Source organism: Zootoca vivipara, chromosome 2 (assembly GCF_963506605.1).
Source record: "Zootoca vivipara chromosome 2, rZooViv1.1, whole genome shotgun sequence".
NCBI classification, from domain to species: domain Eukaryota; kingdom Metazoa; phylum Chordata; class Lepidosauria; order Squamata; family Lacertidae; genus Zootoca; species Zootoca vivipara.
Window position 1 is genome coordinate 313,227 of NC_083277.1, and position 25,173 is coordinate 338,399.

At 47.1% G+C, this 25,173-nt stretch overlaps 1 protein-coding gene across 1 annotated transcript; it reads right to left on the reverse strand.

Moving 5' to 3' along the window:
• Positions 1-933: 933 nt before the first annotated feature.
• On the reverse strand, positions 934-24,420 carry LOC118078035 (zinc finger protein 850-like). Its single transcript, XM_060271148.1, has 4 exons — positions 24,334-24,420; positions 20,419-20,592; positions 18,201-19,473; positions 934-4,328 (listed from the first exon to the last, which is right to left on the reverse strand). Exons 2-4 carry the CDS (start codon positions 20,549-20,551, stop codon positions 2,933-2,935), a joined length of 2,802 nt encoding a protein of 933 aa, XP_060127131.1. The 5' UTR covers positions 20,552-20,592; positions 24,334-24,420; the 3' UTR covers positions 934-2,932.
• Between the last annotated feature and the right edge of the window lie 753 nt (positions 24,421-25,173).

The window sequence follows — 25,173 nt, forward strand, 5'->3', positions numbered from 1 at the left end:
TCATAAAGGGTATTTTTAGTTATTCTCCCCCTCCTTTCTCTTTTCTATACATTGTGTTTTGTAAGGGTTGTTTAATAATTTTTGCTTGACTACTTTTCTTTTTTGGTTTCCCCTCCGTACGAATTCTTTGATGGGAAGTGAGACCGTCTTTCCGACTGAAGTTCTTTCCACGTTCCAGGCACTGATAGGGCTTCTCCTCTGTATGGACTCTCTATGCAAAGCGAGATCCCCTCTCTGACGAAAGCTCTTTCGGCATTCGAAGCAGTAGGGTTCTTACGGTAGTATTTTCACTCCCATTGCTGGATCATGGTTCTGACAATGATGAGGGTGCTGCTGTGGGTTCTGTTAGTGACGCAGACACATCGGACTACAAGAGCGCCAACACACTGCTTAGACCAGGCATCCCCAAACTGCGGCCCTCCAGATGTTTTGGCCTACAACTCCCATGATCCCTAGCTAACAGGACCAGTGGTCAGGGATCAGGCCTGGCTCGCCCATTGACGCTAGTGGCGCAATGCACCACGGCGCCTGGGCGATCAGGGGGTGCTGAGGGGCGCCCCAGCAAGTGGGGGAGCTTCGCGGCGGCCTCCCTTTTCCCTCCACCAGCCGCGCCGCGAGAGCAGGGAGGGAAGCGAGCGGAACAGGGGCACTAGGACCCTGTTCCGCTCTGCAACGGCAGGGTCATCCCTCACCCCGGCGCTGCATTTCATTGGTAGAGGTGACGCCACATGGCAGCACCTCTACCAATGAAACGCAGCGCCCTGTTGGCGGGAAGGAACCCGCTGTGGCCCGGCCTGCCCAGGCACCCCGCTCCGCTGAGAGAAGGGAGGAAGGCCGCACGGAGCAGCGGCGCCCCCTCCCCCACTCAATCCGGCGGCATCGGACAGGCACACCAGGTAAGTTTTCCTCTTTTTTTAAGCTGGAGGGCCGAAATTTGGGGATGCCTGTCTTAGCCCATCTGATGAGTCTGATACAGACTTAGAGGTACTACTTTTCACTACAGGACAGTTTTCTCCAAACCTGATCCGAAAGATTTGCTTATTGCACGCAGGTCACAAAGGGCCGCTAAGGCTGATGCTTAAAATTGCTGCTGAAGGTGGTCTGAATGTTTCACATCACGCTGTGAACACAGCATTTTTGTATGGTACTCTGGATGGGGATAGCTACATGCTACCGCCTGACGGTGTACTAAATCAATTGGAGTCCTTGGAGAGTTGAGAAAATCAAATGAGAAGATTCCAAGAGCTCTGGCCAGGGAGTAGATTAATTTTTAGAAAGTTTTAGGTTGAGAATAATAAGACAAATTCCAGTAGCAATCCAGTTTTGGGGAATCCAGGACAAGACCCTGCTTCGGTTCATTCTTCATCAGCTCTAGTTTCAAGTTTCAAGGTCAAAGCGTACAGTACCAGGTAAAGCAGGGACTGGTATGCAGTCTCAATAAGTCTCTGTATGGTCTCAAACAGAGCGCCTGTTTAATAATAATACAGTGGTACCTCTACTTACGAATAACTCTACTTACAAATGTTTCCTCTTACGAATGGAGGTCCGTCCACCATCTTGGATGCGGTTTAGATAGGATTTTTTCTATGTACGAATTTTGGGTTGCTTCGACTTACGAATTTTTTCTCCCAATGCATTCCTATGGAATTTGACTTACAATTTTTTTCGACTTACAAATGTGCGTTCGGAACGCATTAAATTCGTAAGTAGAGGTACCACTGTAATAATAACAACCGCCACTCTGGGCAGCTTCCAACAGAAATATTAAAAATTTTCTTAAAGATTAAAAGCTTCCATAAAAAGGGCTGCCTTCAGATGTCCTCTAAAATTCTGGTAGTTGTTTTTCTTTTTGACCTCTGGTGGGAGGGCGTTCCACAGGGTGGGTGCCACTACCGAGAAGGCCCTCTGCCTGGTTCCCTGTAATTTGGCTTCTCGTAGTGAGGGAACCGCCAGAAGGCCCTCGGCACTGGACCTCAGTGTCCGGGCAGAGCGATGGAGGTGGAGACGCTCCTTCAGGTACACTGGACCGAGGCCGTTTAGGGCTTTAAAGGTCAGCACCAACACTTTGAATTGTGCTCGGAAACGTACTGGTTGTTGGCACTCTGAGCCATGGGGGCCGAATTAAATTGACCGCCGGGCCGGATTAGGCCCCTGAAATGGACTTTGGACATGCCTTCCATAGATGGTAAAAGCACGTCAGGTGTATGTTATAATAACTGTCTGTCTGAGTGGTCATGCAAACTACATACTGTAAGTTTAAGTTCCTGTGAAGCTGAACTTAGTGCTCTGACATCTGCACTCATGGATGTTGAATGGTTACTGTAATTGTGGATGAAAGTTTATTGTCCTATACAGGTTTACCAAGACAACAAATCATGCATAGCTTTGCGTAATTCTGAAGAATATAAGCAAAGAACCAAATACCTGCAGATCAAATTATATCATGCAAGAGATTGTATCCAAAAAGGACTCGTGTGTCCTATATGCCAGTCAAATTAATTCCTGCTGCTTTGTTGTCAAAAGTTGTTAACGAAAAACAATTGCCTGTGTTTATAAATAAGCCGCCCATGAGCTAAATATGCAGCAATGGTTGTCATGAAAAGGGGTAGGATGTTAGTATTTTCACTTTCCCATTACTGGATCATGTGATCGTTATTTACATTCCACACCTTCTGGAAGTGTGAGAACAGAAACCCGGACACAGAACGTCCGTTTTGGTGCTTTGGTTTTTCATCTCTTTGTTCTGTCTCCCAGACAGACAGGAGGTCTGTGTGAGCTGCTCCTCACACTGTTGCTATATTTATATTATGATTTGCTTTGATTTATTTTGATTTATAGCGATGCTGCATACTTCCAACAGCTCAGCTTTCGTTTTCTCTCCTGTTTGTGTGCTCGTATGAGTTGCTGAGATACGGGACTGCTGCCGAACACTTCACGGTTGTCCTGTACCCGGAGGGGGAGGCCTCCATAAGGGTTTCTCCTGGGTATGAATTCTTTGGTGGCTAGTGAGCTTAGACCCCTCCCGGAAGCTCTTTCCACATTCCACGCACTGATAGGGTTTCTCCCCTGTATGAATTCTTTCGTGGGTCTTGAGATTCGCGCTTTGGCTGAAGCTCTTTCCACATTCCAAGCACTGATAGGGTTTCTCCCCTGTATGAGTTCTTTGATGGGAAGTGAGACTGTCCTTTCGATTGAACCTCATCCCACATTCCAAGCACGGATAGGGTTTCGTCCCGCTATGAATTCTTAGATGGGTAGCGAGACTGGAATTGTGACGAAAGCTCTTTCCACACTCATGGCACTGAAAAGGTTTCTCCCCTGTATGAATTCTTTGATGGGAAGATAGTGCAGTCCCCTCCAGGAATCTCTTTCCACATTCCAAGCACTGATAGGGTTTCTCCCCTGTATGAACTCTGTGATGGGCAGTGAGACTTTGCCTGAGAATGAAGCTCTTTCCACATTCTAAGCACTGATAGGATTTCACCCCTGTATGAATTTGTTGATGTGAAGTGAGATGTGCGCTTTGACTAAAGCTCTTTCCACATTCTAAGCAGTGATAGGGTTTCACCCCTGTGTGAATTCGTTGATGGGAAGAGAGCTTAGTCCCCTCCCGGAAGCTTTTTCCGCATTCCAAGCACTGATATGGTTTCTCCCCTGTATGAATTCTGTGATGGGAAGTGAGACTCTGCCTGTGACCAAAGCTCTTTCCGCATTCTAAACACTGATAGGGTTTCTCCCCTGAATGAATTTTTTGATGCGAAGTGAGACTCTGCCTGTGACTGAAGCTCTTTCCACACTCCTGGCATTGAAAAGGTTTCTCCCCTGTATGAGCTTTTTTATGGGAAAAGAGATTTGCCCTGTAATTGAAGCTCTTTCCACATTCCAGGCATTGATATGGTTTCTCCCCTGTATGAATTCTTTGATGGGAAGTGAGAAAGTTTCCCTGGCTGAAGCTCTTTCCACATTCAAAGCACTGATAGGGTTTCTCCCCCGTATGCATCCTTTGATGGGAAGTGAGATGGGAGCTCTTTCTGAAGCTTTTCCCACATTCGAAGCACCGATAGGGTTTCTCCCCGGTATGAATTCTTTGATGGGAAGTGAGATGATCCTTCCGACTGAAGCTCTTTCCACACTGCAAACACTGATAGGGTTTCTCCCCTGTATGAATCCTGTGATGGGTAGTGAGATGGGCGCTTTGACTGAAGCTCTTTCCACATTCCAAGCACTGATAGGGTTTCTCCCCTGAATGAATTTTTTGATGGGAAGTGAGACTCTCCTTCTGACTGAAGCTCTCCCCACATTCTCTGCACTGATACAAGTTCTCTCCACTTTGAGTTATTTCGTGTGAAATGAAGCTATCACTCCAAACGAAGCTCTTTCTTGGATGGGAGGTGGACTGGGAGCTCTGGTGGATGTTCTCTCCACACTCTGAATATCTATTTGACTTCTCCACTATGTGGATCCTGTTGTGGTCTCCCTCGTTCTTCCCTTCCCATTCATCACCATCTGCAATGAAGAGAGAAGCTAATTCAACAACATGAATTTTAACAAGGAGAAATGTAAAGTACTACACTTGGGCAAAAAAAATGAAAGGCACAAATACAGGATGGGAGACACCTGGCTTGAGAGCAGTACATGTGAAAAGGATCTAGGAGTCTTGGTAGACCGCAAACTTGACATGAGTCAATAGTGTGATGCAGCAGCTAAAAAAGCCAATGCAATTCTGGGCTGCATCAATAGGAGTATAGCATCTAGATCTAGGGAAGTAATAGTACCACTGTATTCTGCTCTGGTCAGACCTCACCTGGAGTACTGTGTCCAGTTCTGGGCACCACAGTTCAAGAAGGATACTGACAAGCTGGAATGTGTCCAGAGGAGGGCAACCAAAATGGTCAAAGGTCTGGAAACGATGCCTTATGGGGAACGGCTTAGGGAGCTGGGTATGTTTAGCCTGGAGAAGAGAAGGTTAAGAGGTGATATGATAGCCATGTTCAAATATATCAAAGGATGTCATATAGAGGAGGGTGAAAGGTTGTTTTCTGCTGCTCCAGAGAAGCGGACACGGAGCAATGGATTCAAACTATAAGAAAGAAGATTCCACCTCAACATTAGGAAGAACTTCCTGACAGTAAGAGCTGTTCGGCAGTAGAATTTGCTGCCAAGAAGTGTGGTGGAGTCTCCTTCTTTGGAGGTCTTTAAGCAGAGGCTTGACAGGCATATGTCAAGAATGCTTTGATGGTGTTTCCTGCTCGGCAGGGGGTTGGACTGGATGGCCCTTGTGGTCTCTTCCAACTCTATGATTCTATGAACTCTGAAGCCCACATTTAAGAAGGCCTGGGTGGTTCAGACAAGCCTGGTCATTGTTTAAAGGCATGACTAGACGAAGAACAGTCACAGAGGAAACAGTTGATATCCCTCCATTCAGGCTTCACGGTGGGGATGTTAGAATCCCAGATGTTGTTGGTCTCCATCCAAATAGTGGAGGTTCATCAAATAGAGCAGGGATGTCCAACAGGTCAATTGTGATCTACTGGTAGATCCCTGCGAGGTTTTGGTCAATTGCGGTCGATCACTGGCCCCCTTCTGGCCCCTCCCTCCATTGTTGGAGAACGGAAGACGGAGTTTACAGACAGAGGCTGGAGGCTGTTCCCCTCCCCCCAGCACTTTGGTGAGTTGCTAATAAAAGCTCCACAACTTTGACTTGAACCCCTAAAAAACAGGGGGAGATCACTCCCAGTTTTTAATTCTGCGAGTAGATTGCAGCCTCTTTGAAGTCGGCCACCCCTGAAATAGAGATATGTATGGAATTTCAAAAGTGATCTTATGATCCAACAGGGAGTTTTACCGAGAGGGTCCATGATCCCACAATTCTCCTCCTTGACTTCCTTATGCAGAGCTCTCTGGTCAGGATCCAGCAACGTCCACGTCTCGTCTGTGAAAGAAACAGCAACATCTTCACCTGCACACTCCCCATCAGCAGTTACCTCAATGTGGTTGGTCTAAATTTAAATTTATACGTAAATCTCTTTCTTCACTTTGAATCCCCTCCCATTTTCATGAGGAGACCAACTCTGTATTGTTTAATTGGTAACAGAAGAGGAAAGATTACTATTATTCACACTTAATCTAAGCACAACGGCCACAAGAGCGTCTGTCTAGGCATTCGGCTTTGCGATGTCGAATGTTCTCTGTTCTCCGCTGTTTACCCTTTTTTTGTTTCAATCTATACAAATTCATGAACCCAGAACTCATACACTGACTTGACCACGAATGATGAACAACATGTTATTCCTGCAAATGTATTCTGCTACAGCAAAAAACAAAAACAAGCCTGACAGAAATTACTTCAACTTCCCTTAAAGCTCTGAAGCCGACAATTAAGGAGGTCTAGGCAGTTCAGACAAGTCTGGTCATTGTTTAAAAAGGCATGACTAGATGAAGAACAGTCACAGAGGAAACAGTCGATATCCCTCCATTCAGGGTTCACGGTGGTGATCCCAGATGCTGTTCATCTGTCAAGAGTTTGGGTGTAACCTTCGACGGTCCCCTTTCCATCCATGCGACGGTCACCTCCAGGCTTGACTATTGTAACTCGCTCTACGCGGGGCTGCCCTTAAAGCTGACCCAGAAACTCCAGCGGGTGCAGAATGCCGCGGCGAGGCTCCTTACGGGGTCCTGGCCGCGGGATCACATTCATCCAGTGCTTTACCAGCTGCACTGGCTCCCGGTGGAGTACAGGATCAGGTTTAAGGTGCTGGTTTTGACCTTTAAAGCCCCATGTGGCTTGGGACCCTCGTACCTACGGGACCGCCTCTCCTGGTATGCCCCGCGGAGGACCTTAAGGTCCACAAACAACAATATTCTGGAGATCCCGAGTGATAAGGTGGCTAGACTGGCCTCTACTAGGGTCAGGGCCTTTTCAGTATTGGCGCCAACTTGGTGGAATGCTCTTTCCCAGGAGACCAGGGCCCTGCGGGATTTGTCATCTTTCCGCAGGGCCTGTAAGACGGAGCTGTTCCGCCTGGCCTTTGGGTTGGACTTAGTCTGACCCCTGTGTTTTCCTCCCTCATGGCTTGGATTCATGGACTACTTAAAATGAGGCTGCACTTTAAAATTTTAATATTGTATTTTAATCTGTATTTTAATTTTTTTAAAATGTTTTATTGTAATTTTATTGGTGTGAGCCGCCATGAGCCCGGTTTTGACTGGGGAGGGCAGGGTATAAATAAAAATTTATTCTTCCAGTAGCACCTTAGAGACCAACTAAGTTTGTCATAGGTATCTAGTTAGTTGGTCTCTAAGGTGCTACTGGAAGGATTTTTTATTTTTATTTTGACTGCGTCAGACAAACACGGCTACCTACCTGTAACTAAAAATTTATTATTATTATTATTATTATTATTATTATTATTATTATTATTATCTCCATCCAAATAGTGGAGGTTCATCAAATATCTGGAATTTCAAAACTGATCTTATGATCCAACAGGAAGTTTTACCGAGAGGGTCCATGATCCCACAATTCTCCTCCTTGACTTCCTTATGCTGAACTCTTTGGTCAGGATCCAGCAACGTCCACGTCTCGTCTGTGAAAGAAACAGCAACATCGTCACCTCCCCATCAGTTGTTGCCTCAATCTAAATTTGGCCTAAATTTAATTTTTTCCCTAAATATCTTTCTTTATTTTGAACGCCCCCCCCCCTCCCATGCTCATGAGGAGACCAACTCTGTATTCTTTCATTGGTGATAGAAGAGGGGAAATGACTATGACTCACACTTAATCTAAGCACAACGGCCACAAGAGATCCTGACTAAGCATTCGGCTTTGCGATGTTGAATGTTCCCTGTTCTCCGCTGTTTACCCTTTTATGTTTCCATTTATACAAATTCATGAACCCAGAACTCACACACTGACCACTAACGATGAACAACATGTTATTCCTGCAAATTTATTCTGCTACAGCAAAAAGGCATGACTAGATGAAGAATATTCACAGAGGAAACAGTTGATGTCCCTCCATTCAGGATTTATGGTGGAGATCCCAGATGCTGTTCATCTCCATCCAAATAGTGGAGGTTCATCAACTAGAGCTATGTCTGCAATTTCAAAACTGATCTTATGATCCAAGAGGGAGTTTTACCGAGAGGGTCCATGATCCCACAATTCTCCTCCTTGACTTCCTTATGCAGAGCTCTCTGGTCAGGATCCAGCAACATCCACGTCTCGTCTGTGAAAGAAACAGCAACATCTTCACCTGCACACTCCCCATCAGCTGTTGCCTCAATCTAAATTTGGCCTAAATTTAATTTTTTTTGTAAATCTCTTTCTTCACTACTGGAGAGTAGTGACTAGTGGGGTGCCACAGGGTTCTGTCTTGGGCCCAGTCTTATTCAACATCTTTATCAATGACTTGGATGATGGGCTTGAGGGCATCCTGAGCAAGTTTGCAGACGACACCAAATTGGGAGGGGTGGCTAATACCCCAGAGGACAGGATCACACTTCAAAATGACCTTAACAGATTAGACAACTGGGCCAAAGCAAACAAGATGAATTTTAACAAGGAGAAATGTAAAGTACTACACTTGGGCAAAAAAAAATGAAAGGCACAAATACAGGATGGGTGACACCTGGCTTGAGAGCAGTACATGTGAAAAGGATCTAGGAGTCTTGGTAGACCACAGACTTGACATGAGTCAGCAGTGTGATGCAGCAGCTAAAAAAGCCAATGCAATTCTGGGCTGCATCAAGAGGAGTATAGCATCTAGATCTAGGGAAGTAATAGTACCACTGTATTCTGCTCTGGTCAGACCTCACCTGGAGTACTGTGTCCAGTTCTGGGCACCACAGTTCAAGAAGGATACTGACAAGCTGGAACGTGTCCAGAGGGCAACCAAAATGGTCAAAGGCCTGGAAACGATGCCTTATGAGGAACGGCTTAGGGAGCTGGGTATGTTTAGCCTGGAGAAGAGAAGCTTAAGGGGCGATATGATAGCCATGTTCAAATATATCAAAGGATGTCATATAGAGGAGGGGGAAAGGTTATTTTCTGCTGCTCCAGAGAAGCGGACACGGAGCAATGGATTCAAACTACAAGAAAGAAGATTCCACCTAAACATTAGGAAGAACTTCCTGACAGTAAGAGCTGTTCGGCAGTGGAATTTGCTGCCAAGGAGTGTGGTGGAGTCTCTTTCTTTGGAGGGCTTTAAGCAGAGGCTTGACAGCCATCTGTCAAGAATGCTTTGATGGTGTTTCCTGCTTGGCAGGGGGTTGGACTGGATGGCCCTTGTGGTCTCTTCCAACTCTATGATTCTATGATCTTATGATCCAACAGGGAGTTTTACCAAGAGGGTCCATGATCCCACAATTCTCCTCCTTGACTTCCTTATGCAGAGCTCTCTGGTCAGGATCCAGCAACGTCCACGTCTCGTCTGTGAAAGAAACAGCAACATCTTCACCTGCACACTCCCCACCAGCTGTTGCCTCAATCTAAATTTGGCCAAAATTTATTTTTCCCCGTAAATCTCTTTTTTTATTTTGATCCCCCACCCCTTCCCATGTTCATGAGGAGACCAACTCTGTATTCTTTCATTGGTGATAGAAGAGGGAAAATGACTATGACGCACACTTAATCTAAGCAAAATGGCCACAAGAGATCCTGACTAGGCATTCGGCTTTGCAATGTTGAATGTTCTCCGCTGTTTACCCTTTTATGTTTCCATTTATACAAATTCATGAACCCAGAACTCATACACTGACCACTAATGATGAACCATGTTATAGAGATTCCAGCAAATTTATTCTGCTATTTTATGTACAAAAGACATGCAAAGACTTGGACTACATGTTTGTAGCATTATTATTCCTATCTTCCTTGTTTTTAAAAGCAAAGAAAGTGTTATTCCACGAATAAAATAAAAAGGAAACACATGGAGGCCCCATCTGCGTTCAATCTGCAAAGCAGGATCAGGTTACTTTAAATAGTTGTGGCTTCTAGTGTTGCACAATGGATCGGTAAGTTGTCTGGCATTGGTAGGGCATTCAGATCACAGCACTGGTTTTAGACCTTTTGAGCTGCCAATACATTGCGTTGGCTGGGGAGCTGTGATGTATCCTGGTTCAAATTACCTACAGATGACAAAGGTGAAGGCAGGTAGGCAGGTGGAGGAGCCTGAAAATTGCTCCCCTTCTCCATCTCCCTCCGCCTGCCTGCCTCCCCCCACCCCCAACCTGAGGAAGTCCCAATACCTCTCTGGCTCCATCCCTCCATGTCCCCATCTCCACTCCCCTGGGACTCACCAGATCTCTCGGAGGTCCCTGGGAGGGAACGCTCAGAGGTTGTGGGGAAGGATGCGGGGGACAACCTGACCAGGTCATCTGTCCATCTCCCCTCTTCCATCCCCTCTAGCTTGACAGAATCCGTCTCTTTCATCCTTCCTGAGGAGTCGAGGAGCCAAAAGAAGCTGCAGGGTCCTGGGAGAGAGGAAAGAAGCAAAGGGAGCCTCAGAGGCCCTGCTGGGATTCTCCTGCCCTAGATATTCCCCTGCCCAAATGGGGCGGCCCCTTCCCAACAGAAGCCCCATTTCTAAACATCTCCAGTGGTTCTAATTTCCTCTGTATGCTCCTCACCCCACTTTGTAAGGCTGGCATGGTCTGCACAGTAGTGACCTGAGAATAGATCCCCTTGAACTCAGTGGGGCTTATGGACAGAACTGGGTGCCAAAACCAGTCACCATCTTGTCCCCAAGCCTGAAAACTGCAACCCCAGAGCATGGGCAGAAAACAGACGAGTAGCTATTGCATGTAGGTGCCCCCATGCTATGTGCTTTATATGGAGAGCCCTGTTGACGCTCTTTGAGCTCTCTCATGGCAAGCCTGGCAGATGCTGTGGCCATATTTGCCTCTGTCTGGGGTTGCATGGGGACCAAATCTGTATGTGGAAGCAGAGGAGTTGGTGAGGCCACATTTCTGAATGATCTTGAGACAAATGCACCCCTCCTCCTTTGATACTCCCTGTGCTTATACACCATCTTAGCAAGTCTCCATGGAAGCCATCAAAGTATAGATCTTCCACACGTCCTAAATCTGCTGTGTTCTTAAGAACACCAGGCATGGAGGCCCTTTAAAAACTTTTTTAAAGCTTTTACGCTCCTCTTCTGACAAGATTCCCAAAGGTGTAGGGTAGCTTGACAGAAGTAGATTATTTTGAGACAGCACCAACTTCCATTTCTTGTTTATCAAACCCCACAGACTCTCAGCTATATTTTTTCCATAAGGTTTTACAAGTATCTTTCAGGATGGTAATAATTTTATTACAGTCAGCCAAAAAGGATTTATGTGTTCCATGTCCCCTGTTATTAGGACAAGCCACTCGATGACTCTTCATTTGTCCCAGAATGTTGGGAGAAGGAGTCTTTTATCCTTGCTTTAGCATTTCCTGAGGATAGATCTGAAATTTGCTTTCACATTAGTTCCTCCACTTGTTTAGCCTGAATAGGGGAGAGACATGTTTTGTTGCATCTGGGACAGAGGAAGTGGTCGGGTTTATGCTCCTGCAGATGCAGAAGGGCTTTTCTTTCTTCTCCCATTTGCAAATGTTCCCATCTGGCTGCAGCCTCTGTTCACAAATGTGACTTATCCCTCAATCTAAAGAGGGTTTATCTTCATGCCCAGTTTTCCTTGACCCAAAGCCCCCTCCCCAAAAAGGAAGGCAGCATCTGGATCCCAAGGAAGAGCAGAGCTGCAGACCTCTTGCAAACTCGCCCCCTCCCTGGCTTGGCAGAGAGGACAAGGGAGTGTTGAGATTCATTCCCTGTCCTGCAGTCATAGGATTATTGTTTATCATTCGACTTTATGTGTTTTCATTCCCACAGAGTGGACGTGACGTAGAAAGGACAGAATCATAGACTCATAGAGTTGGAAGAGACCACAAGGGCCATCCAGTCCAACCCCCTGCCAAGCAGGGAGAAGAGAAGGTTAAGGGGTGATATGATAGCCATGTTCAAATATATAAAAGGATGTCATATGTCATATAGAGGACGGAGAAAGGTTGTCTTCTGCTGCTCCAGAGAAGCGGACACAGAGCAATGGATTCAAACTACAAGAAAGAAGATTCCACCTAAACAGTAGGAAGAACTTCCTGACAGTAAGAGCTGTTCGGCAGTGGAATTTGCTGCCAAGGAGTGTGGTGGAGTCTTCTTCTTTGGAGGTCTTTAAGCAGAGGCTTGACAGGCATATGTCAAGAATGCTTTGATGGTGTTTCCTGCTTGGCAGGGGGCTGGACTGGATGGCCCTTGTGGTCTCTTCCATCTCTATGATTCTAAGCAGGAAACACCATCAAAGCATTCTTGACATATGCCTGTCATGCCTGGCCTGCATCAATAGGAGTATAGCATCTTTCTAGATCAAGGGAAGCAATAGTACCACTGTATTCTGCTCTGGTCAGACCTCACCTGGAGTACTGTGTCCAGTTCTGGGCACCACAGTTCAAGAAGGATACTGACAAGCTGGAACGTGTCCAGAGGAGGGCAACCAAAATGGTTTCTCCCCTTCGCTGCTGGGTCTCCTTTGCCCTCCCGCCATGACTCTCCGCTCCCTGACTTGGGGGTCCCCCCCCCAAATGCATGATCTGAACAGGGACCCCCATGCACCCTTCTCCCCATTGCAGCCTCAGGGGCAGAGAGAGGAGACTCACCCGATTCCAGGAGAGGCTTTTGCAAAGGAGAGAAGAAAGTGCAGGAAGGGATGCGGGGGGGGGAGGGAATTGAGTCAGGGAGGACCTTGCCTCCTCCCCCTTCACTTCCTGTCCTCTCTAGGAATCCAGCTCGGCTCCTTTTAACCCTTGCAAAGCCCAGGGCACCGAGCCCGCCCCTCCCTCTCCCTGCCTGCACATTTCCTGCTTCTGCGCCTGCGCTCAAGGGGCTGCCCTCCCCTTCCTCCCTCTGTGCCAAGGACTCTGCCCCAAGGAGCCCACATCTAACCAAACTAACCGCAAGGGAGACGGGGGGGGTTACCTTGCCTCTTCCCCTCCGCCAACATAGAGGCTCCTGGATCCCAAGGAAAGGCTGGGATTGAGAAGAGGGGAAAGTCTGCCTAGTGGCAGGAGGTGCCTTGGGCTCAGAAATGGCTCCGTCAAGACACCCCCTGGAAAAACCCCTCCAGTTCAGCGAGGGGGTGAGGAATGGAGGGGGGGGCTTCAGAGCCAGGAGATCCCTCCCCTCCCCTCCCTTAAGCAATCTCTCCCCCTGCCGAGCATTTTCCCCGCTTCTGGTTCTTTTCATCCCAGGAAAAGAGACAGATGAGAAAGTGTCCCGGGCAAGGAATGAAACGCGCCTGAGATTGGGAGGGGGCTGAAGGGGGGCAGATGTGGAGGGGGCCCCTGTAAGAACCCCACAGGCAGGAAAGGGAGGGGGCGCATGTTGCTCACTGGGGCGACCCCTCCCTCTGGGACTCTCCCCAGTTCAAAGCAAGAGGGACCCCTGTCATCCTTTCCCTGTTTCTCCAGGCAGAAAACCAGTTTCTACGGGGCTCCCAGAACCACCTGACCCCATTTCCCACCCCAGAGCAGGGATGGACCAATCAGAAGCCTCTCCATTGCACAGCTGGCCAATCCCCGTTCAGATTCCTCCTCTCCTTCGCCCGGTTTCCTGAGGGAGTTTCCCCCCTGAGTTTCCCTCTTGGCTGCTCCCCCTCCCGGCTTCTCCTTCATTTCTCCTTCCTCCTCTTCCTCCCCCCCATTATTTGGGGGGGTAGCTAGATTCCCCCCCCCATGGCCAGGCAGGCCCAGGAGGAGCCCACGGAGGTAGCAGGGCCAGACGGCAGCGTTTCCCGCCTTTTTTCGAAAAAGGCGGGAACGCCATGTTGTTTCTTCCGGAGGCCTCAGCCGCTCCCAGAGACGCCATGGCTCCCCTGTGGCCCCGTGGGCCCCACATTCTTAGGGTCTCTCTCTCCTCCCGGCTGAAGGAGGGCGGCACCTTTGGGTCCTCAGCAGCCTTCCTGCCATGATGGCCCAACGGAGGAGGCCTCTCTCTCCATTGGGAGAAGCCAGGCAAGCGGCCTTGGGGGATCCGCCAGGTTCTGGGCCAGGACAGGCGAAGGGGGCCAGGAGGGAAAGGCCCTCTCTGTCTCGGAGGCCCAAGAAGGAGAATAATAATAATGGCTTCATCTCCTCAGAGGTGGAGGGTTCCCTCAGGGGAGTTTAAACTCCGGACCAGCTTCCTTGGTCACCCCAAGAGTCAATGCTAAGACAAGGCCAAGGGGAAAGGCGGGGCTCTTCCCCAGATGAGGCTGGAGACTCCCCTTCTGGCCCTCGGGGCCCCAGGAGCCCTATTTGGATGGCCCTCGCTTACCACCCAAATGGGCCAAGACATCTGTTCCTCCGCCTCAGGCAGTAGATCAACAGGAGAAATCGCTCCCACTCCTGATCCCTGTGGGCCTCATGAGGACACTGGAGCCCAGTGGGGAGACTCTGGGGAACCGGCTGAACTGGAGTCCTTTCAGTCCAGCCCAGACAAGAGAGAGGGAGCTCTCAGAAGAGGAAGAAGAGTTTGGATTGGATATCCCGCTTTATCACTTCCCGAAGGAGTCTCATAGAATCATAGAGTTGGAAGAGACCACAAGGGCCATCCAGTCCAACCCCTTGCCAAGCAAGAAACACCATCAAAGCATTCTTGATATATGCCTGTCAAGCCTCTGCTTAAAGACCTCCAAAGAAGGAGACTCCACCACACTCCTTGGCAGCAAATTCCACTGTCAAACAGCTCTTACTGTCAGGAAGTTCTTCCTAATGTTTAGGTGGAATCTTCTTTCTTGAAGTTTAAATCCATTGCTCCGTGTCCGCTTCTCTGGAGCAGCAGAAAACAACCTTTCTCCCTCTATATGACATCCTTTTATATATTTGAACATGGTTATCATATCACCCCTGAACCTTCTCTTCTCCTGGCTAAACATACCCAGTTCCCTAAGCCATTCCTCATAAGGCATCGTTTCCAGGCCTTTGACCATTTTGGTTGCCCTCTTCTGGACACGTTCCAGCTTGTCAGTCTCCTTCTTGAACTGTGGTGCCCAGAACTGGACACAGTACTCCAGGTGAGGTCTGACCAGAGCAGAATACAGTGGTACTATTACTTCCCTAGATCTAGATGCTATACTCCTATTGATGCAGCCCAGAATTGCATTGGCTTTTTTAGCTGCTGCATCACACTATTGACTCATGTCAAGTTTGCGGTCTACCAAGACTCCTAGATCCTTTTCACATGTACTGCTCTCAAGCCAGGTGTCTCCCATCCTGTATTTGTGCCTTTCTTTTCTTTTCTTTTTTGGCCAAATGTAGTACTTTACATTTCTCCCTGTTAAAATTCATCTTGTTTGCTTTGGCCCAGTTGTCTAATCTGTTAAGGTCATTTTGAAGTGTGATCCTGTCCTCTGGGGTATTAGTCATCCCTCCCAATTTGGTGTCATCTGCAAACTTGCTCAGGATGTCCTCAAAGCGGCTAACATTCTCCTTTCTCCCCCCCCCCCCAACAGCAAACACTCTGTGAGGTGAGTGGGGCTGAGAGACTTCAAAGAAGTGGGACTAGCCCAAGGTCACCCAGCAGCTGCATGTGGAGAAGCGGAGATGCGAACCCAGTTCACCAGATTACGAGCTCTTAACCACTACACCACACTGGCTCTCCAGTGGAAGCCATTGTGGAGAACCAAACTTGGCTGTTCTCTGCTGAGGGTCTCCTGCTTTTTTCAAGGCTTCCTGGGAGCTGCAATGGCCAGATCCACCCTGGGGATCAACCAGAGCTCTTCCTCTTGCCATCGCTACGTCTGCCTCAGTTTCCTTCCCCAGGGCCTTGGAGGAACCTTGGGGTGTGGAAGGAGGAACCCCAAATAGGCTCCTGGCAAATGGGGAAAGGAACATGATATGGCACTTTCCAGATGAGTCTAGGAATCGCCTCCATGGTCCAGGGACTGATCCGCCCTGGCTTCCTCCTCGGAGGTCCCTTCAGAAGGAGAAGGGGTCCCAGGTCTCCATGGGGGAAACGGGGGGAGCATCCCTGAGGCCTGCGTTCAAGGCCAAGGATTTCGCCTTTCAGGCTCCGGCCACCTTCTCCGTGGTGTTTATGGGAGCTGTAGAGATGGGATCACATCCAGAGATTCCCAAGTTTAAAAAGAATCCTGTGAAAAAGATGGGCTCTGCTTCGGCATGTTGTCCCTGCCCCCCAAACCATCTGTAACCTGAACTTCACAGTAGAGTTGTTTCTACCAATAATTTTAGTGTTTCAGTCTCATTATAAATCACTATTAGAATTATTTTAAAAATTCAGTCATGTATATGTAGGGGAAATTCAAAAAGTGGTTTCTAGACTGGAGGTTACCCACAGAAACCCACAAGAGAAGGAGGAAGTCTCCAAGTGGAAAGATAGGCCTTTATTGAAAAACAAATGGGCCTGAAAGAGCCACATCCCCAAAAGTGTTGCCATAGAAACTAGGGAGCTAAATATGTTTTTCTGGCAATGGGACAAAATGTCATGGCTAAAAGTCTTGAGGGCGGAAACCAGAAAATGCTGGAAAATACTGGTTCCTTCCGGAAGGTTCTGTTATTTTCTGCTGAGGCAGCTGGATATATTATGATTTGCCTTTTGTTATCTCAAGACCACGCTGAGCCAGAAAGATAAATCTGTCAGCTCAGTGGGCTGGTTTCTCTTTTTTACTTTCATGTCTGCTAAGTTTCCTGAAGTTTTTTTCAGTAACAAAGCTGAAAAATTTGCAGTAGAAAGTTCTTCTTTTGCCAATGAACTTTGCCTCCCTCTGCGTGATTTATTGAGAACCAGATGCATCCACTCCAAAGAAGCTTCTGCAGCTCTGTTCTCCATCCAGACATGGAGCGCCTTCACATTGAAGACCAAAACGATGTTACAGGAGTGTCCCCACACATGAGTATGACCTTGGTAAAGACATATTTCTGACTGGCATGTTCTCTCCCTCCTGGTTAATCGATCGAGAGCTTCAAAAGCTTTTTCCAACCTGAACATCACAGCGACTCATGCCTTGGAGACATCAGCACACTTAGGGATCCGCAAAGTCTTCACAGTTTGCTTAACAGACCTCAGCAACTCAGCATTTTGGCTAATTACATTATTTACATATAGTACACTCTGAGCACTGCAACATGGCTCCCTCTCTCAACAAAGAGAAAGAACAAAGGATAATAGTCCCACTTCATTGATCACAGTATCACAAACATCCTGCCTCCGTCACTTCCCACACTGTGGAATGAAAAACATACACCGTCATGTGATAGACAACAATCCCATGACTGCAGACCCTGGGAATGAATCTTCAACAGACGGGTCCCAGAAAAAGAGACAGAGGGGGATGTCGTTGGAAAGGAGTCCCTGGGAGAGGCAGAACTGTTCACAAAGCAAGCTATGGTCTTGTAGAGGGAAACTCTGAGGAAAGGGAATTAAGATGCCTTCTTCCCCATCCCCAGTGGATTAAAGTGTCCAAAGATTGGGAAAAGAAGAAAGAAAAGGAAGCAGGATTGGATGAACATCCAAAGAGACAATAATTTTGGATTGTGACTTGCCTGAGATTTGTTGGAACGGTTTTAAAAAGGCTTCATAGAAACTGGACCTAGAAACTGGATAAATACTAATGTGGATTATGAGACAATCATTATAAGAGTCATATTGCACTGTCTGAGTGGTTAAGATTTGAAGGCTAGGCTAGGGAGGGAAATGTAGGAAAAGGGTCATCTTGCTGAAGGGGAGGGGAAAAGGCTGGATACTAAATACAACTGGGTTTATTTTGGAGTGCATATTCTGAATAAATGTTGCAACAGATGATTTTCAGATGGAGACGGCAGTTTCCTTTTCATCTACTTTTTATATTTTTAATGTTAAGATTCCTTTATTTTGAATTAAGGAGGACACACATAGGAAGAGGAGTGTTGGAGGTGGGAGGGACCTGCAAGGAACACAGGGAAGGAAGGATGTCTCAGGGTGGGAGATGGGGAGAAGAAGGGGGCACCCAGGGGAGAGCTGGGGAGCTTGCCTTCCTATGTGTTGACAAATCATATGATATATGATACAAAAGTGATAAAGGGTATTTTTAATTATTCTCCCCCGCTTCCTATTTTCTATGCAATTGGGTTTTATAAGGGTTGTTTAATAATTTTTGCTTTATTACTTTTCTTATTTGGTTTTCCCTCTGTATGAATTCTTTGATGTGAAGCGAGATTGGAGCTTTTAGTGAAGCCCTTCCCACATTCCAAGCACTGATAGGGTTTCTCCCCTGTATGAATTCTGTGATGGGAAGTGAGCTCAGTCCCCTCACGGAAGCTTTTCCCACATTCAAAGCACTGATAGGTTTTCTCCCCTGTATGAATTCTTTGATGGGAAGTGAGAGAGCTGCTTTGATTGAAGCTCTTTCCACATTCCAAGCACTTATAGGGTTTCTCCCCTGTATGAATTCTTTGATGGGAAGTGAGAGAGCTGCTTTGATTGAAGCTCTTTCCACATTCCACACACTGATAGGGTTTCTCCCCTGTATGAATTCTTTGATGGGAAGTGAGAGCGCTGCTTTGATTGAAGCTCTTCCCACATTCCAAGCACTGATAGGGTTTCTCCCCTATATGAATTCTTTGATGGGAATTGAGATTGTGCTTGAGACTGAAGCTCTTTCCACATTCCAAGCACTGGTAGGGTTTCTCCCCTGTATGAATTCTTTGATGGGAAGTGAGATGGTGACTTTGACTGAAGCTCTTTCCACATTCCACGCACTGATAGGGTTTCTCCCCTGTATGAATTCTGTGATGGGAAGTGAAATGGGAGCTATTAGTGAAGCTCTTTCCACATTCCAAGCACTGATAGGGGTTCTCCCCTGAATGATTTTCTTTATGTGAAGTGAGAATCAGCCTGTCACTGAAGCTCTTTCCACTTTCCAGGCATTGATATGGTTTCTCCACTGTATGAATTCTTTGATGTGAAGTGAGATAGATCCCCCTGCTGAATCTCTTTCCACATTCGAAGCACCGATAGGGTTTCTCCCCAGTATGAATTCTTTGATGGGAAGAGAGATGTTCCTTCCGATTGAAGCTCTTTCCACACTCCAAGCACCGATAGGGTTTCTCCCCAGTATGAATTCTTTGATGGGAAGTGAGATGATCCGTCCGACTGAAGCTCTTTCCACACTCCAAGCACTGATAGGGTTTCTCCCCTGTATGAATTCTTTGATGGGAAGTGAGATTGTTCTTGAAACTGAAGCTCTTTCCACATTCTCTGCACTGATACAATTTCTTCCTACTCTGTGTTCTTTCGTGTGAATTAAAGCTATCCCTCCGAATGAAGCTCTTTCTTTGATGGGAGGTGGACTGGGAGCTCTGACGGATGTTCTCTCCACACTCTGAATATTTATAGGACTTCTCCGCTATGTGGTTTCTGTTCTTCCCTTCCCCCTTGTTCTTCCCTTCCAATTCATCACCATCTGCAATAAAGAGAGAAGCCAATTAGAGCCTCAGGAATAAATGGAGCTCCAGATTATTGAACAAATAATTGAACAAATCTTTCACCCTCATTAAAAGGTTCTTTAATCCCTCCTCACTTTCTGCCATCAAGGTTGTGTCATCTGCATATCTGAGGTTGTTGATATTTCTTCCGGCAATCTTAATTCCGGTTTGGGATTCATCTAGTCCAGCCTTTCGCATGATGAATTCTGCATATAAGATGGACCTGTCCATCTTGGGTGGCCCTGCATGGCATAGCTCATAGCTTCTCTGAGTTATTCAAGCCCCTTCGCCACGACAAGGCATTGATCCATGAAGGGGATATCTATTCTTATCAACCTAGAATCATAGATGTCAGGAAGTTCTTCCTAATATTTAGATGGAAGCTTCTTTCTTGTAGTTTGAATCCATTGCTCCGTGTCACTATTGATGAACCATATGTTATAGATATTCCGGCAAATTTATTCTGCTGTTATATATACAAATAACATGAGAGGACATGGTTTACATGTTTGCATTATTTATTATTCCTATGTTCCTTGTTTTTAAAAGGAAATAGAAGGTTATTCTGAAAAGAAAAGAAAAAGGCATCGCGCGGAGGCCCCATCTGCGTTCAAACTGCAAAGCAGGATCAGGTTACTGGTATTTTAAGGAGTCGTGCCTTCTAGTGCTGCGCGATGGACCAGTGCGTTGTCTGGGCATTCAGATCACGATACTGGTTTTAGACCTTTTGAGCTGCCAATACGTTGGGGTGGCCGGAGAGCTGTGATGTATTCCGAGCTCCTAGTGGAGGAGCCCGAAAAGGTGCTCCCCTTCTCCATCTCCATCCACCTGCCTGCCTCCCCCCACCCCCCAAGATGTGGACGCCCCAATACCTCTCCGGCTCCATCCCTCCATGTCCCCATCTCCACTCCCCTGGAACTTACCAGATCTCTCGTAGGTCCCTGGGAGGGAACGCTCAGAGGTTGTGGGGAGGGATGCAGGAGGCAACCTGACCAGGTTAACCGTCCACCTTCCCCCTTCCATCCTTGTTAGATTTGCAGGATCTGTCTCTTTCATCCTTCCTGAGGAGTTGAGGAGCCCAAACAAGCTTCAGGGTCCTGGGAGAGAGGAAGAAGCAAAGGGAGCCTCAGAGGCCCTGCAGGGATTCTCCTGCCCAGATATTCTCCTGCCCCTGGGGAAGCCCAAATGGGGCAGCCCTTTCCCAACAGAAGCCCTATATCCAAACATCTCCAGTGGTTCAAATTTCACCTTTTTGCTCCTCACCCCGCTTCATAAGGCTGGCATGGTCTGCACAGTAGTGACCTCAAGGTAGAACCCCTTGAACTCAGTGGGGCTTATGGACAGAACTTGGTGCCAAAACCAGTCACCATTTTGTCCCCAAGCCTGAAAACTGCAACCCCACAGCATGGGCAGAAAACAGACGAGTAGCTCTTACAACACGAGGCATGCTTATCTATGGTTATCATACGGCAAATGTTCATAAAAGTTTTTGTAATCATAAACAAACTTGATTCTTAAAGTTTGGGAGAAATATAAAGATTGATTAGAACAGAAAACACCACGGTGGCTTTCCCCATTAGAAGCAATATCTTAGAAAAAAGTAAATATGAAGATAAATTGGCAGACATATCGAGAGAGCTGTTAACAGAAATTGACAACCAATTAAAATTAAAAGACATTGAAGAAGTAAGAGAAAATAGACTGGCTACAATATTTCCAACTAAATGTAACTTTATACGATTGTAAAAGGAAATGATTTAGTTATGAACTAAAAAAGCCAATGCAGTTGAAGAAGGATACTGACAAGCTGGAACGTGTCCAGAGGAGGGCAACCAAAATGGTCAATGGCCTTGAAACAATGCCTTATGAGGAACGGCTTAGGGAGCTGGGTATGTTTAGCCTGGAGAAGAGAAGGTTAAGGGGTGATATGATAGCCATGTTCCAATATATAAAAGGATGTCATATAGAGGAGGGAGAAAGGTAGTTTTCAGCTGCTCCAGAGAAGCCAACACGGAGCAATGGATTCAAAGTACAAGAAAGAAGATTTCACCGAAACATTAGGAAGAACTTCCTGACAGTGAGAGCTGTTTGACAGTGGAATTTGCTGCCAAGGAGAGTGGTGGATTCTCCTTCTTTGGAGGTCTTTAAGCAGAGGCTTGACAGGCATATGTCAATAATGCTTTGATGGTGTTTCCTGCTTGGCAGGGGGTTGGACTGGATGGCCTTTGTGGTCTCTTCCAACTCTATGATTCTATGATTCTATGAAATGTGTTATGATAAAATGGGTGGAGGGTGTGGGACATAATATATTAATGACAAATGGGGAACGGCTTTGGAAGTTACCGTAGATTTGAAATTTTCTGCATGTACTTTACTGAAAGAGAGCTACATGAAAATGATGTATAGGTGGCATTTAACCCCTGTTAAATAAGAAAAAAATATACTTATCACTTGCTGGATCATCCCCTTGTTGCGGGGAGTGGGCTTGCATGTTCCTATGACCCTTGGGAGCGAAGCTGTCGGAAATCTCGTACTCCAAGCATGGCCACCCAAGTACTAATTAGTACTTTACTAATAATAGTGGAGTTTTCTTGGCAGGGATACTGGAGTGGCTTGCCAGTTCCTGCTCCAGGTGGATCACGTTTAGTCAAAACTCTCCACTATGACCTGTCCGTCTTGGGTGGCCCTGCACGGCATAGCTCATAGCTTCTCTGAGTTATTCAAGCCCCTTTGCCATGACAAGGCAGTGATCCATGAAGGAGTGAGAGCTGGACCATAAAGAAGGCTGATCGCTGAAGAATTGATGCTTTTGAATTATGGTGCTGGAAGAGACTCTTGAGAGTCCCATGGACTGCAAGAAGATCAAACCTATCCATTCTGAAGGAAATCAGCCCTGAGTGCTCCCTGGAAGGACAGATCGTGAAGCTGAGGCTCCAATACTTTGGCCACCTCATGAGAAGAGAAGAATCCTTGGAAAAGACCCTGATGTTGGGAAAGATGGAGGGCACAAGGAGAAGGGGATGACAGAGGACAAGATGGTTGGACAGTGTTCTCGAAGCTACGAACATGAGTTTGACCAAACTGCGGGAGGCAGTGCAAGACAGGAGTGCCTGGCGTGCTCTGGTCCATGGGGTCACAAAGAGTCGGACACGACTAAACGACTAAACAACAACAAATATTTGATACGGTATCCTGCTTTTGAGTTGTTTTCTTAAATCTTCCTTGTAACAAGAAATAAAAAAGGGAAAGGGGAAAAATGAGATAGAAACATTTGAGTTTACATATGTCTACTATACAATGGTAGACTTATTCAATCTGTTCTTCACCTGAGGTGCCCTTTTGCTAATGGGGTCTCCCGCTACTGCATTCGGCGTGCAATTTCTGTTCTCATCCTGAGGTTGAGTTCTCAACCCGAGGTACTGCTTCCGGGTTAGCGGAGTTTGTAACCTGAAGTGTTTGTAAGCCGAGGTGTTTGTAACCCAAGGTACCACTGTGGAAGGAATCTTTACAACCCCAAGTAGCTGATTCCCAACAGAATCTGCCCTGCAAGCAAAAGAAACCTCTGGCAAGCACTGCAGAAGCCCAACCTGGTGGGGTACAAATAATTAATAATAATAATAATAATAATAATAATAATAATAATTGCCTAGAGGTCCAGATGCAAGGGATGTTCTATTGTACTTTGGGTGGTGGGACTTCAGAAGGTGTTTGCCTATGCTAATCTTATACCTGGGTCTTGCCCTGATGTGTCTGCTTATGTTAATCTTGTACCAAGGACTTGCCTGGACATAACAACAACAAAAAAATAATTCCTTCCAGCAGCACCTTAGAGACCAACTAAGTTTTTTATTTTGGTATACCAAAATAAAAAACTTAGTTGGTCTCTAAGGTGCTGCTGGAAGGAAGAAGTGTGCATGCACATGAAAGCTCATACCAAAATAAAAACTTAGTTGGTCTTTAAGGTGCTGCTGGAAGGAATTTTCTTATTTTGCTTGTAAAGATGATGTGTCGACGATGCTGTGCGAACTGTATTCTGGGATATGGTGGGAAAGATGTAAAAGTGAATGTCGCCCCGTGCTCTAGGTTCACTTGCTGCTGTTTGAACCTGTTGCCCAACAATAAGGGATCTAAGTCTACTGACACTTATAGAATCATAGAATCGTAGAGTTGGAAGAGACCCCAAGGGCCCATCCAGTCCAACCCCCTGCCGAGCAGGAAACACCATCAAAGCATTCCTGACAGATGGCTGTCAAGCCTCCACTTAAAGACCTCCAAAGAAGGAGACTCCACCACACTCCTTGGTAGCAAATTCCACTGCCGAACAGCTCTTACTGTCAGGAAGTTCTTTCTAATGTTTAACTTGTTTGGTTCCAAATTGCTTGGCTGGAATTTCCTTCTTTTACTGACCGCAGGGACTTGTACCCCATGAGCTGGGCTGTTGAGTAGTCTCTCAACCCGGGATTTCCCATAACCTCCCTGTGCTCCTCCCATGTGGAAAAGTTCCCATCTGTCTTCACCCTCTGTTAGCAAATGTGACTTATCCCTCCATCTGAAGGGGGTTCATTTGCATGCCCACTTTTCCTTGACCCAAAGCCCCCTCCCCAAAAAGGAAGGCAGCATCTGGACCCAAAGGAAGAGCAGAGATGCAGACCTCTCGCGAACTGGCCCCCTCCCTGGCTTGGCAGAGAGGACAAGGGAGGACCCTCCGCTCCCTGACTTGGGGGTCTCCCCCCACCAGGCATGATCTGAACAGGGACCCCCATGCACCCTCCCTGCACCCCTGGGACCCCCTTCTCCCCATGGCAGCCTCAGGGGGAAGAGAGAGAGGGGAGACTCACCGGATTCCAGGAACTGGCACCAAGGAAGCTTTTGCAAAGGAGAGAGAATCAAGCAGCCTCCTCTCTGCTTGTAGGAAGGGATGTGGGAGGGAGGGAGGGGATTTAGCCGTGGAGGACCTTGCCCCCTCCCCCCTTCCCTTCCTATCCTTTCTAGGAATGCAGCTCTGCTCCTTTTAACCCTTTGCAAAGCCAAGAGTACTGAGCCGGCCCCTCCTTCTCCCTTCCTGCTTCTGCCCCCCTTCTCTCCCCCCTCCTCCATCTCTGCCCAGAGGGGAGCCCACATCTGATCCAGACTGACCACAAGGGAGACCGGGGGGGTTGGATGGATCCGTACTTTGAAACAGCTACATATTGTTCAACTTTTTATTCTATGAATCTTGATGAAACATTCAACACATATGGGGAGCATCCTTGAAAGCTCACTCTGGGATCCGAGAAAGAAAGGTTTGCAGACCACAACGTCCCTGCAGAGACGGCCATGCAGAACAGCTTTCAGTCTTTTTTCAAGAAGATTCCACCTAAACATTAGGAAGAGCAATGGATTCAAACTACAAGAAAGAAGCTTCCACCTAAACATTAGGAAGAACTTCCTGACAGTAAGAGCTGTTCAACAGTGGAATTTGCTGCCAAGGAGTGTGGTGGAGTCTCCTTCTTTGGAGGTCTTTAAGCAGAGGCTTGACAGGCATATGTCAAGAATGCTTTGATGGTGTTTCCTGCTTGGCAGGGGGTTGGACTGGATGGCCCTTGTGGTCTCTTCCAACTCTATGATTCCCCCTCGAACACGGACCTGCCCCCCCAGAGCCCAAAACTCGCCCCCTCCCCATTCTGTGTCGATTCTGC